Source organism: Rhinoderma darwinii, chromosome 1 (genome assembly GCF_050947455.1).
Source record: "Rhinoderma darwinii isolate aRhiDar2 chromosome 1, aRhiDar2.hap1, whole genome shotgun sequence".
Lineage (NCBI taxonomy): Eukaryota > Metazoa > Chordata > Amphibia > Anura > Rhinodermatidae > Rhinoderma > Rhinoderma darwinii.
This window is the reverse complement of record NC_134687.1, coordinates 214,097,141-214,110,642: the sequence shown is the minus strand read 5'-3', so window position 1 is coordinate 214,110,642 and position 13,502 is coordinate 214,097,141. Positions and strand designations below refer to the sequence as shown.

Genomic DNA, 13,502 nt, shown 5'->3' with positions numbered 1-13,502 from the left:
TATAACCCCAGCACACACAGAGGTACACAAGCGATCCAGATGCAAGCAAATTTAAGTTTTATTGCAACAAAAGTTGGTAAAGTTGAGGTAGTAAGCGACTTGGTAAGACGTTTCGGCCGAACTTCGGCCTTTGTCACTGTCGCTGTTCATAGATATCGCTGGTATGGAATGTCCGCCGGATCTTCCCTGTGTGACACACAGGGAAGATCCGGCGGACATCTCATACCAGCGATATCTACGAACAGTGACAAAGGCCGAGGTTCGGCCGAAACGTCTTACCAAGTCGCTTACTACCTCAACTTTACCAACTTTTGTTGCAATAAAACTTAAATTTGCTTGCATCTGGATCTCTTGTGTACCTCTGTGTGTGCTGGGGTTATATATTTCCTATATCTGGGGATGGTAGGAACCAGCATTGAACTAATTAAAATCACCCAGGGCAGAATGGGAGGAGTGCAAGATCAAAAAATGGAGGCAGCCATTAACCCCACATATATGAATCGCATAAACAACAGAAAAGTTTGAACAGAACATTGCAACAAAATGAAACAAATTTTTATATATTTATAAAAAATGTGTATAAGATCTATAACCCGAAAGCATACTTATATTGGCTGTGCCCGTTAAGTATATTGAAAACATGTTGAATCTGAGTCTGAATGCATGTTGTCGAAGCAGATCCATTCCCTCTTCTATAATAATAAACCATTGACTTCCTATGAAAAATCATTCTGATTGAGCAAACTTTTAAATATGTTGTATATGTTGACTGTTTTAGAGCAATTTTAATCATAAGGAAAATACTGAGTTGTTTCTTGGCATGGGGTAAAAGTTATGTATGTATAGTGCAAGGTACCAGTACTTTACCCAACCACCCTTTAATTGCTCTTTAAGGGGTTGTCCACTTTGGATAGTCTTTTTGTTTGAAGGGTTCCCCGACAATAAGCTTAACACAATTTATTCTGATGCTGGAACACAGCAATCAACTGTAATCTGTTAAACAATCTTGCAGGAAGTGTTCTGTATCCCTGCAGCGCCTTCACGTGGGAAATGAAGTATTACACAGTTATTATTGAAGTCAATGGGCAGTCCATGTAATGCATGGATGTGCGGGGTCCACTATAGAGAGGCGCTTTTTGTAGCCATTCTCCACTCTGGGTAATGTATTTCTAAACAGTGGACCCCTCTATTAAATTCTCTAATGGAATTTAAAAATGAATTTTCAAAACCAGACAACACCTTTATTTTTGGGCTAGATAATGTACAAAACTGCGTACCTTACCATAAGGGTGGACAGACTGCTGTAGACATTAGGAGCCAGTTATACCACTACAGAAGGCAATTGTTTTTTTTCTTATTTTAATAGCCAGCCAATAAGAAATTTAGTGGCATCAATAGATAACCCAGAAAGTCCGGCCCCATTTGCCACCTGGCTTGAAAATTTGTCCAAACCTACCTTATCATTTAGGCTGTTGAGCCATACATGATTATTGGGATTTTGTTTTCTTTTTCTCTTAAAAAAAATACCTTAATAAATTTAACCAGATAGTATTTTATATTACACAACCCATGGAAATTAAACAGCAGGCATCTCTCTAAGTAAAGAGTTTCTATATTAATAGAATTTCTACACTCACTATTAGCATGCATTCATAAGATTTCCAATTTTAGGGCTTCTGTGCACGTCTTTGTTAGTAAATTGAGTGCAATCATTCCACCTCTATGTGCTGTGCAGTGAAGCACCAAATGTTTGTTATGCCGGTCTCATCCATAGCCAAGCACATATAAAGCTTTCCATGTAAAATGCACCTTTTATAAGTCAAATCTTTGAATTTTTATGTAGGTGTGTTAGATGAAATCCAGCACGACAGCCAGAGATATTACAATGTGAACCAACCTTGAAAATCTTGACTGACTAACGGTTAAGGCCCTTTTACACGGGCAAATGCTCGTTCATCTGCTGATCATATTGTTTTAAAAATGAAAAATATTATAGTTGTCGGCAGCACATCGTATAAACAGGGAGACGCGCTGCCGACATGATGATAATGTATGCGGACGAGCGATTGGAGTAACGAGCAACATCTGCAATGTCGGCTGAAAAATATTTAGACGTAATGTGTCCAATTTAGATGATGCAACCAGGCAGATAGGTCCCTTGACCCAACAATGTAGACTTTGTGGGGAGTCCTGCAGACTACGACCAAACCCCCCTGGAATCCGAGTCTCTCTCCAATAACAGGACACAGTCAATCGCAACATCAATTGTCAATGTGGAGTCATGGCAGATGCCACAGAAACCAGTGACGTTGTAAAGATGTTAAAGCATTACATGTCAAACCAGGCTGGAGATTTCTACCCACACTGTATATAGTTCCCTGGTATAGGTGATTTAATCCAAAGCCACAACGAACAAATGTTGATTAGAGGACCTATTCATAATGATGAAAATGGGGATTGATCCACTTTATTAACAGTAGGAAATGTAATTTCTTAAGATATAAACAACTACCGTATATTTTTATTTCTCACCATTGTCCGTATACCTCAGAGATTTATTTTCATATTGCAACTGAAGGCCCATTTATAGAGTTATTGCAAGTGTTTGTAAAGAAGCAAAATGAAGAATGATGAATAACAATTTTTTATTGCATACAGTGAAGTTTGTTTTGCTAATTAGATGTAACAAATGGAGCAATATTGTTCTTAGATACAGTGAAGGAAATAAATATTTGATCCCTTGCTGATTTTGTAAGTTTGCCCACTGTCAAAGACATGAACAGTCTAGAATTTTTAGGATAGGTTAATTTTACCAGTGAGAGTTAGATTATATTATAAAAAAAACACATTGTCAAAATTATATATATTTATTTGCATTGTGCACAGAGAAATAAGTATTTGATCCCTTTGGCAAACAAGACTTAATACTTGGTGGCAAAACCCTTTTTGGCAAGCACAGCAGTCAGACGTTTTTTGTAGTTGATGATGAGGTTTGCACACATGTTAGATGGAATTTTGGCCCACTCCTCTTTGCAGATCATCTGTAAATCATTAAGATTTCGAGGCTGTCGCTTGGCAACTCGGATCTTCAGCTCCCTCCATAAGTTTTCGATGGGATTAAGGTCTGGAGACTGGCTAGGCCACTCCATGACCTTAATGTGCTTCTTTTTGAGCCACTCCTTTGTTGCCTTGGCTGTATGTTTCGGGTCATTGTCGTGCTGGCAGACCCAGCCACGAGCCATTTTTAATGTCCTGGTGGAGGGAAGGAGGTTGTCACTCAGGATTTGACGGTACATGGCTCCATCCATTCTCCCATTGATTCGGTGAAGTAGTCCTGTGCCCTTAGCAGAGAAACACCCCCAAAACATAATGTTTCCACCTCCATGCTTGACAGTGGGGACGGTGTTCTTTGGGTCATAGGCAGCATTTCTCTTCCTCCAAACACGGCGAGTTGAGTTAATGCCAAAGAGCTAAATTTTAGTCTCATCTGACCACAGCACCTTCTCCCAATCACTCTCAGAATCATCCAGATGTTCATTTGCAAACTTCAAACGGGCCTGTACATGTGCCTTCTTGAGCAGGGGGACCTGGCGGGCACTGCAGGATTTTAATCCATTACGGCATAATGTGTTACCAATGGTTTTCTTGGTGACTGTGGTCCCAGCTGCCTTGAGATCATTAACAAGTTCCCCGCGTGTAGTTTTCAGCTCAGCTCTCACCTTCCTCATGATCAAGGATACCCCACGAGGTGAGATTTTGCATGGAGCCCCAGATCGATGTCGATTGACAGTCATTTTGTATGTCTTCCATTTTCTTACTATTGCACCAACAGTTGTCTCCTTCTCACCCAGCGTCTTACTTATGGTTTTGTAGCCCATTCCAGCCTTGTGCAGGTCTATGATCTTGTCCCTGACATCCTTAGAAAGCTCTTTGGCCTTGCCCATGTTGTAGAGGTTAGAGTCAGACTGATTAATTGAGTCTGTGGACAGGAGTCTTTTATACTGGTGACCATTTAAGACAGCTGTCTTTAATGCAGGCACCAAGTTGATTTGGAGCGTGTAGCTGGTCTGGAGGAGGCTGAACTCTTAATGGTTGGTAGGGGATCAAATACTTATTTCTCTGTGCACAATGCAAATAAATATATATAATTTTGACAATGTGATTTTCTGTTTTTTTTTAAATATAATCCATCTCTCACTGGTAAAATTAACCTATCCTAAAAATTCTAGACTGTTCATGTCTTTGACAGTGGGCAAACTTACAAAATCAGCAAGGGATCAAATACTTATTTCCTTCACTGTATATAGATGGATTCCTTTTTGAAAAATCTATCTATCTATCATCTCCCTATCCAATTTAGCCATCCATCTATGTATCGGTCTAGTTATAGTAAATTTCTTTATAACGCGTTATGGGATGTGAATAGATTTGTCAGATTAGTGACCGTAAAGAAACACTTCATGAATTTTGAGGATTCAGATTCAATCATGAATGAAACCATCTTAGAGGAACACCGATCCACTAGCCCACAAAATGAATTTACTAAGTTTAATTTTAAAGAACAATTAACGATTATGACAATACAATCACTTTGTCAGGACGATACTACAGTGTATATATACACAAGGAGATCACAGACCAACCAGAATCCCTAATCCTTCCTTCTATACAGTGAACTCTAGATCTACAGCTATGGATGACGTCCAACATTAAGTGGAAAAAGCTTTATCAGAATTGCACAATACGAATTCAAATATTCCAGTTAATTTAACTAAAAGGGAAGAAAAGGCTCTGAAACCGCTACGAAACAATGAAAGTATTGTGGCTCGGGACTCGGACAAGGGAGGATCAGTAGTAGTTCTGGATGCCACACTATATGAAAAAGAAATCCTGACTGTTGGGCAACAGTTTAACATATCGCAAATTAACTAGTGATCCCACCAATATTTTCAAAAGTCAACCTACTAAACTCCTTGAAGAAGGTCAATCCATGGGCATTTTGAGTCCAAAAGAAGTTGAATATATGAATAAGGAATTTCTAATCGTACCGATTTTTTTCATGCTCTACCTAAAACTCAAGGATCGTTTCCCCCCCACTACTGAGGCCCATAGTATCTGGTATTGGATCGCTTATGGAACGTTTGGGAGCCTGGCTAGATAGGAAACTACAGCCACTTGCCAAGAGGACGCCTAGTTATATGAAGGACAGTACAGCTGTTCTAAAGATAATGGACCGAATCTCGTAGCAGGAAAATTATACGTGGCTGACGTGACCTCACGGCACTATATACCTCAATTCTACACGAGAATGCCTTAACAGCTTTGGAATACCATCTGTGTAATTACACTGCCTATATAGACCAAATGAAGCAATACATCTTTATGACAACGGACTTCCTACTAAAACACAATTATTGTTCATTGAATTCTCAATTTTTTTTACAGTGTGTAGGTTGTTCTATGGGAGCCAGATTTTCCCCATCACTAGCGAACATCTACGTAGCATGATGGGAGGAGAAATACATATACACTTTTTCTAACCTTTTTATGTCTGACAACCTCTGGTATGGGCTCTACTTTGACAAAATCATCGTCATTTGGCAAGGTCCTGTAGCGCTTATACCACAGTTTGTCAGATGTATTAACAATAATCCTGATAATGTAACCTTTACCTCCACTAACGTTCCACACTTGATTCCAATTCTGTATCTACGTCTGACAGGAGATGTTCCTAAAGGCATCATCACCTTCAGCCTGTATCGTAAACCCATTTCGGGCAATTCAATATTACACACTACAAGTTCTCACCCCAAACATGTAATAAAGAATCTCCCCATAGGGGAATATATTAGAGCGAAACGAATATGCACAAGCAATGATGACTACTTACGAGAATGCACTACCATTGATGCAAGATTACGAGCGAGTGGATATTCAAATACAAACTTGACTCGGGCAAAATTAATTACCTACGACAGAAGTAGACAAGAATACTAGTATCCTGCCAAAATCAAAAACAAATCGAAATACAACCAAATTGTGTTTTCAACAGATTTTAATGCATATTATAAACAGGTAGTTGATCTTGTCAGAAAGTATTTACCTCTCCTGTATGGGGATGAATCCTTACGGAAAATTCTCGATACAGGATGTGGGTCCGTATCTAGGAATTCTATGTCCATTGGAAAATTAATTTCCCCAAGTGACTTCCAAAGTCGGAGTGTCAAGAGGGATTCAGGTTGGCTCACTATACATGGTTCACACAAATGTGCAGGACCACGTTGTGGCCTTTGCCCATTTGTGTGTAACACTAACTCTTTCCAGTCTTATGCTAATGATCAACAAAATACTATAAAAACGTTCATTAATTGTAACAAGACATATACGTTGTTTATATTATACAATGCGATACATGTAGATTACAATACATAGGTTGCCCAACGAGACCCTTGAAAAGACGCATTGGAGAACATCTGACGGATATATATTATCCGAAAAAACGTATGTCTCTGGAGGTTCTAAACATTTTCTAGAAGCACACAATGGGAATGTAATGTCCTTTTAGAGTCATTCCGATAGAGAAGGTACTAAAACCTAGAAGAGGAGGGGATTGGAGGATAGTTTTGCTGAATAAGGAAGCAATGTGAATCCTTAAAATGGACACCATATCCGTTCTGTAATTATATCCCTTGGGGAATCTTATGTATATTTATTGAATTAGTCATCATTCTTTTGTCCCAAATATCATTAGGGGCATGTTTAGATGCAGTATGCTGCCACTAAATTAATTAAATTTGCATTCATACTCTAACTTGCACGTAGATACAGATATATCGTTACCCTGCATAACACTGATGCCACAAATATATAATGTTCCCTCTATCTGTGCCAGATTCTCTTGTATTTAATAATTTCTACGTATGTCAGTAACTACTTGATTAACTTTTAACGTAAGTGATATACGACTAATAACATTATATACTCACCACCTGTTTCATGATCACGAAGGGGTTAAACTTTCCCTCATGGTCACATGCCTTTTTAACACATGATCTATAAATCAGACAGTACACATTAGTAGAGTAGCTGTAACTAAGAACCGAGAGGTTCGAAACGCGTAGCCGTTCTGTTCCCGGGATTTAATTTATTTCTTTTATATTTTGATACCAATAAAGCAGCATTGAATTTTAAACCTTTCGTGTGCCGGACCCGTCTCTAAAATATCATATTGCACTTCTGCCACATGTACAACAGATACCGGCGAATGGGCAGTTTTAGGGATTCCGAAATTGGCTGATGTGGTGGTGAATGATAAGATAGCCAACTTTACACAAATTAGATCAAAATACCAAGTTCTTCCCAGTTTGCGTGATACTTTAAATTACGACATGCTCTTTGGACACAATTTGCTGGTTATAATATGAGATTAAGTATAACTCCCGTTGAGGATTGGATATTGCAGTACACACTGCTGAAACCCATGTCGCTGTTATATAAATAATTGATAAGTCTCTTCTAATAGGCTTGACGTATCTTTGGATAGGTGGTCTCGGACTCTCTTCTCACTCTCCACTGATGATCATGAATAATTATTAGACTCTGTGACTGGTCCATTGATTTCAGCTAGGGACCGCTTTATTCAGGTGAAATTCTTTCACCATATCTACTATACTTCTGTTAAATTAGCCAAACCCACCTGTTCTCAATGCTTGGGGAACAATGCCTCTTTTATACATCTGTTTTGGAAGTGTCCGGTCATTCAAGGTTTTTGGACGGAAGTTTTGGAATATTTAGAACTGCAGGTTGGCCTCCTGAGCCTACTGGATCCCAAGGTTTGCCTGCTTCTGCTGGTTGCGGAGCTTGTACACCCAATAGCCTCCAGTTCCTTATGATGCTGAGCCTGTTTTATGCCAAAAAAAAACTATTCTTCTCAACTGGAAATATCCTAAGGTTCCTACGCTACAAGCGTGGATCACCCTGGTTAATTCTACTCTATTCCTATACAAGCTGACATATGAGGTGAGAGGCTGCCAGCACAAATTGATCAAGGTGTGGTAACCCTGGATAGTCAATCCACATGCTAGCCACTAATAGCTAATGATCTTAATATAGTCCTCTTGTTAACGGTCCGCAGTGTCTCATGCTCATTCTAATCCATCCTTGAGTTCTACTAATAGACTGTATTGCTTCTCTGATTTGTATGGTCTTACTATTTCCTGTCCCTTCGTCTTGCTACCTCTGAGAGGCGGAGGGGGAGGGGGAAATGCACACCACTACATTAAAAAGCGATGTGTTTTTTTTTCTTTTGTTGTTTAACGTTCTCATTGTTTTTTTGCTTTTTTTATGCATATGTTATTGTACATGTAGATATACTGTGATTCATTTTCTAATTGAGCTCGTGTGCTTCAATGTATCTATTGTAATCTTTGTACATCTTCAAAATACTGTATATTGTATATATCTTTATTTTTTCTCCTAAGGTCTTAAAATTTACTTTAAAAAAAAACATTAGTAGTAGTGTATTAAGTCTTTTTTTTTAATTAATTTTTTTATACCAGCTGGACAAGTTGTGAACCAAATGAATCAGAGGCTGCAGTCAGGATTTACTGAAGCGGAGGTCCTAAGGATATTCTGCGACACTTGTGAAGCTGTGGCCAGACTTCATCAGTGCAAAACTCCAATAGTCCATCGGGATCTAAAGGTTATAATTTGCTTATCTTTTAATCTATTCTCTTGCCCAGCTGATAACGTATTTATGACACAATCTTTAATATGTCAACCATACATGTAATAGAATTCACCGACAATATGATTTAAGAGTGTTCACTTCATGATGATCAATGAAAAACTTTAAAGCAGACATAACCAACTCTTGGATATTTTATATAGTTTTGTGTAATGTGTGTGCATTTTTTTTAGCCAGTACACGAGTAAACGCATATCCTACCTTTCTGACATAGCTTACAAACATGAGGTTGAAGAGGCCTAATATTTTTTTTGTTCGCTTATGGAATCACCAAAAGTGTACAGTAAATTTCCTATAGCCAGGCATCCAAGAGTGAGTCTGCAAAGCCCATTTTTGCGAAGTCTATTTCTTTTTTTTTTTTTATATCTTTTTATAAAATTTTCATGGAAAAGAACAGCAATTAGGAAAACAAAGTGCATTTATATAGAGCACCGTATATATACATGCAGAGCTCGAATAACAAAATTGAGGTACTATATATATATATATAACAGTCTCAGATATAAAGATTAGAAAAGAGCCTGTAAGACCTTACATAGTGAGGCATAAGAATCACATATGAATAGACATATTCGCTACATTGTATGTAAGAACATTTATCTGAGGAGAACGACAAGCAGGTAAATTCTCTGAACGTAGAGAAACGGAAAGAAGGAATGGGAGGAGGGGGGGAAACAAAGGATGGAGACAGGGAAAGGTATCAAATTAAATCGTAAATACAATGCATAGTCATAAGTACCAAGCAATACATATAAAGCATAGTACAATACATAACAATCACAGACAGTGGTCATAGATCACCATTATGTCAGAAAGGCAGACGGAACCAGAGCAATGCTAGGGATAGGTCAATTAAATGCAAGAACCCGTTACGCCCTAAATCCGAGGCCTGCTATCTCGCCAACACTTCCAGATCTGGACATAGGAAAGATGAGTCCTGAGCTCCCAGTGGGATAATTCCTCTAACCTGGCAATTTGGTCTACCTTACTTAGCCAATGTTGTATAGAAGGGGAATCCGTGGATTTCCAGTGAAGAGGAATTAATAGACGTGCGGCCGCCAGTAAAATCCGAATTAACTTCAGCGGGCTTTTAGGGATGTCGGCCGGGAAGACTGCATGAAGGGCTACTTAAGGAGAGGCCGTAATCTTCACCCCACAAATGTTATTGATGTGAGCAAAGATCTGTTGCCAAAACAAGACCAGGTCAGGGCAATCCCACCAAATATGTAGAAAGGTGCCTATCTCCCTGCCACACCTCCAACAAGTATCAGATGTGGTACCATACATTCGTTTTAACCTAACAGGGGTCAGGTACCATCTTGAGATCACTATGTAGGCCTTCTCCCTTATTTTAATGCATCATGATGTGGATCTGGGTGCCCTCATCATCTGGTCAACCTCAGCCAGGAAGGATTTTTTATTCAGATCTTTCTCCCAGTCCGCAATATATTATAGGATGTCTGTGGCTCTGTATAGTGCTAACTGTTTGCAGATCTTTGATAAAAGTTTCTTAGGTGTCTGTGTCTGTGAACACAGTTCTTCAAACCAGGACAATTGCCCGTATGTACCCGTGGGGGCTAGGAAGCCTCTAATGTGCTTGAGGATGTATGCATGTTGGAGAGAGTTTAGCATAGGGCAATTAAAGGTGTCTCTCAGAACATTAATAGATGGGAGGCAACTATCTCGATCCAGGAGATCGTTTGGTGACTGGGTGCTATGCCTAACCGGTAAGGGTAATGTCTGGTAACCTGGATCCATTGTTGATAAACAGTCCTTTACACGAGCTAAGGGGGAAGGGAAGGAAGAACATAAAGATCTAATCGTATTATCTCCCCATATTTTTAGAGTTGACTGCATGATGAGGTGAAAAGTAGGGAGGTAGGTCCCAACCTTGGAATCTGACAAAAGCAATTGTCGCAAAGGTCTTTGAGCCAAGTATTCCTCCATTAGTACGCAATGTTTGTGAGAGGGTTGTCTAATCCAGTCAACAATTCTACTCAAGTGAACAGCTGTGTGGAATTTATTTAGGGAAGGAAAGCCAATCCGTCCCCTGTCAGCTGGTAGTTGTAGAATTTTATATGAGATCCTAGGTTTTGAACCATTCCATATGTAATCAGAACAATGTTTTCTATATAAGTGAAAGAAACTACTAGGAAGATGTATAGGCAAGGTTTGGAGTAGATATGTTATTTTTGGAGAAATCAAAGAGTTGAGTATATTCGTTCTGCCCATCCAAGACAGAAAGGAGGGAGAATGGAATTTCCCCTTTGTTTTGCCTACCGAATCAATTACATTTCTGGGTTTTAACATCCCGCCCAATCCAAACCAGCTATATTCCCTTAATTATAAAAAAATGTTGCAGTCCCTTCCCGGTATACTTAGAGGCTCTGTCACCAGATTATAAGTGCCCTGTCTCCTACATAATCTGATCGGCACTGTAATGTAGATAACAACAGTGTTTTTTATTTTGAAAAACTATTATTTTTAACCAAGTTATGAACAATTTTAGATTTATTCTAATTCATTTCTTAATGCCCAACTGGGCGTGTTTTAACTTTTGACCAAGTGGGCGTTGTAAAGAGAAGTGTTTGACGCTGACCAATCAGTGTCATACACTTCTCTCCATACATGTCCGTACAGTCCATCTGTACTCACAGCGCAATGTGATCTCGCAAGATCAGGGTGTGCTGTGTGAGAAAGTCCCACAGAAACTTTACCGAAGTGTCCGGAGTGTGAATAGACATCGCGTCCTGGCTGGAAGCGGTGTCTATTCACTCTCAAGACACTTTGGTAAAGTTACTGTGGGAGTAAGTGACAGCACCACAAGATCTCGCGAGATCACGCTGTGCAGTGAAAAAGCTGGGCATGAATGAAGAGAAGTGTATGATGCTGATTGGTCAGCGTCATACACTTCTCTTTAGAACGCCCACTTGGTCAGAAGTTAAAACACGCCCAGTTGGGCATTAAGAAACTAATTAGCACAAATTTAAAATTGTTCATAACTTGCTCAAAAATTATCGTTTTTCAAAATAAAAACCACTGTTGTTAGTTGTTATCTACGTTACAGCACCGATCAGATTATGTAGGAGATAGGACACTTATAATCTGGTGAGAACCTTATAGGTATTGTCTTTCCCCTCCCGACCCGTTACGAAGCCAGTTTGATCCGCGTGTATTAGAAATGAAAGAATGGATTGCATCCTGAGGGCCAGAATCTTCGCGTATAATTTTAAATCTAGATTTAACAAAGATATGTGGCGGTGGTTGGCACAGATAGCAGGATCCTTGCCGGTTTTATGAATTAAGGAGATGTGGGCTATGAGAGTTTGAGGCAGGAAAGGGGTTCCCTCTAGGGCTAGATTAAAGGAGGAGAGCATGTGTGGAGCAAGGATATCATAGAAGGTAGTGTAATATAGGGGGAATCCATCCGTACCTAGCGCCTTCCCTCTGGGTGAGGCTTTCAGTGCAGATTTAAGTTCTGCTAAGGTAATAGGGCTACAGAGTAATGAGGCGTGTTTTTCTGAGCAGTAATGTCCGCATCATCCCGTGTGTTAATATTATATAGATCCGTATAGTACAATCGAAAGACCACAGCAATGCGGCCAGTTTCGGAGGACTCCTCCCCATCGCCATCTACAATCGTCTGAATTTTAGTTTTATATTTCCTTTGTCTCAATTTATTAATCATGATTTTTGTCGGTTTATCCCCATGAGCAAAGAATTTCTGTGAGGTGGACAAATATAATTTGGCTGAGTAAGAGTTTAATCCTAGAGTTCTTCTCTTAACCCCTTCCCGCTCCTGGACGTACTATTACGTCATGGCAGCTGTATCGTTAGCGCTTCATGACGTAATAGTACGTCTCGGGAGTAACGGCCGTTTCGGCCGTCCTCCCGACAAATACAGGAGCTGTGACAGCTGCTGTCTTGTTCAGCAGCTGTCACAGCTCCTACAGCGGAGACCGATCGCTGTGTCCCCGCTGATTAACCCCTTAAAAGCCGCGTTCTATAGAGATCGCGGCTTTTTAGGGGTTAAGCTGCCATCGCCGGCCTGCTACGCGACAGCGGCCGGCGATGGTGACTATGGCAACCGGACACCAAACAATGGCATCCGGCTATGCCATAGACGGAAGCCTAGTGGGTCCTGACAACGTCAGGACCCACTATGCTTGCTGTCAGTGAGTAGCTGACAGTTCTAATACACTGCACTACGCATGTAGTGCAGTGTATTATAATAGAGATCAGGGCCTCCTGCCCTCAAGTCCCCTAGTGGGACAAAGTAATAAAGTTAAAAAAAAGTTAAAAAAAATGTGTGAAAATAAGAAAATAAAAGATTTAAAAGTAATAAAAGTAAAAATCCCCCTGTTTCCCTTATCAGTCATTTATTATTAATAAAAATATATAAACAAACAAATAAACTATACATAATTGGTATCGCCGCGTCCGTAACGGCCTGAACTACAAAATTATTTTGTTATTTATCCCACACGGTGAACGCCGTAAAAGAAAATAATAAACCGTCCCAGAATCACAATTGTTTGGTCACTTCACCTCCCAAAAAATGGAATAAAAAGAGATCAAAAAGTCGCATGCACCGAAAAATGGTACTGATCGAAACTACAGTTCGTTACGCAAAAAATAAGTCCTCGCACGACTTTATTGATTGAAAAATAAAAAAGTTCTGGCTCTCAGAATAAGGTAACACAAAAAGTGAATGATTGTTTACAAAACGTATTTTATTGTGCAAACGCCATAATAC

General features: G+C 39.6%; 1 protein-coding gene across 4 annotated transcripts in view; it reads left to right on the top strand.

Moving 5' to 3' along the window:
• Window positions 1–13,502, top strand: part of BMP2K (BMP2 inducible kinase) — a 205,377-nt gene that overhangs the window by 99,210 nt on the left and 92,665 nt on the right. For all 4 annotated transcript variants that reach the window (XM_075861433.1, XM_075861448.1, XM_075861440.1 and 1 more), the window contains one exon: window positions 8,559–8,701. In XM_075861433.1, coding sequence (XP_075717548.1) covers window positions 8,559–8,701 — 143 coding nt within the window. The remainder of the gene's footprint in view (window positions 1–8,558; window positions 8,702–13,502) is intronic.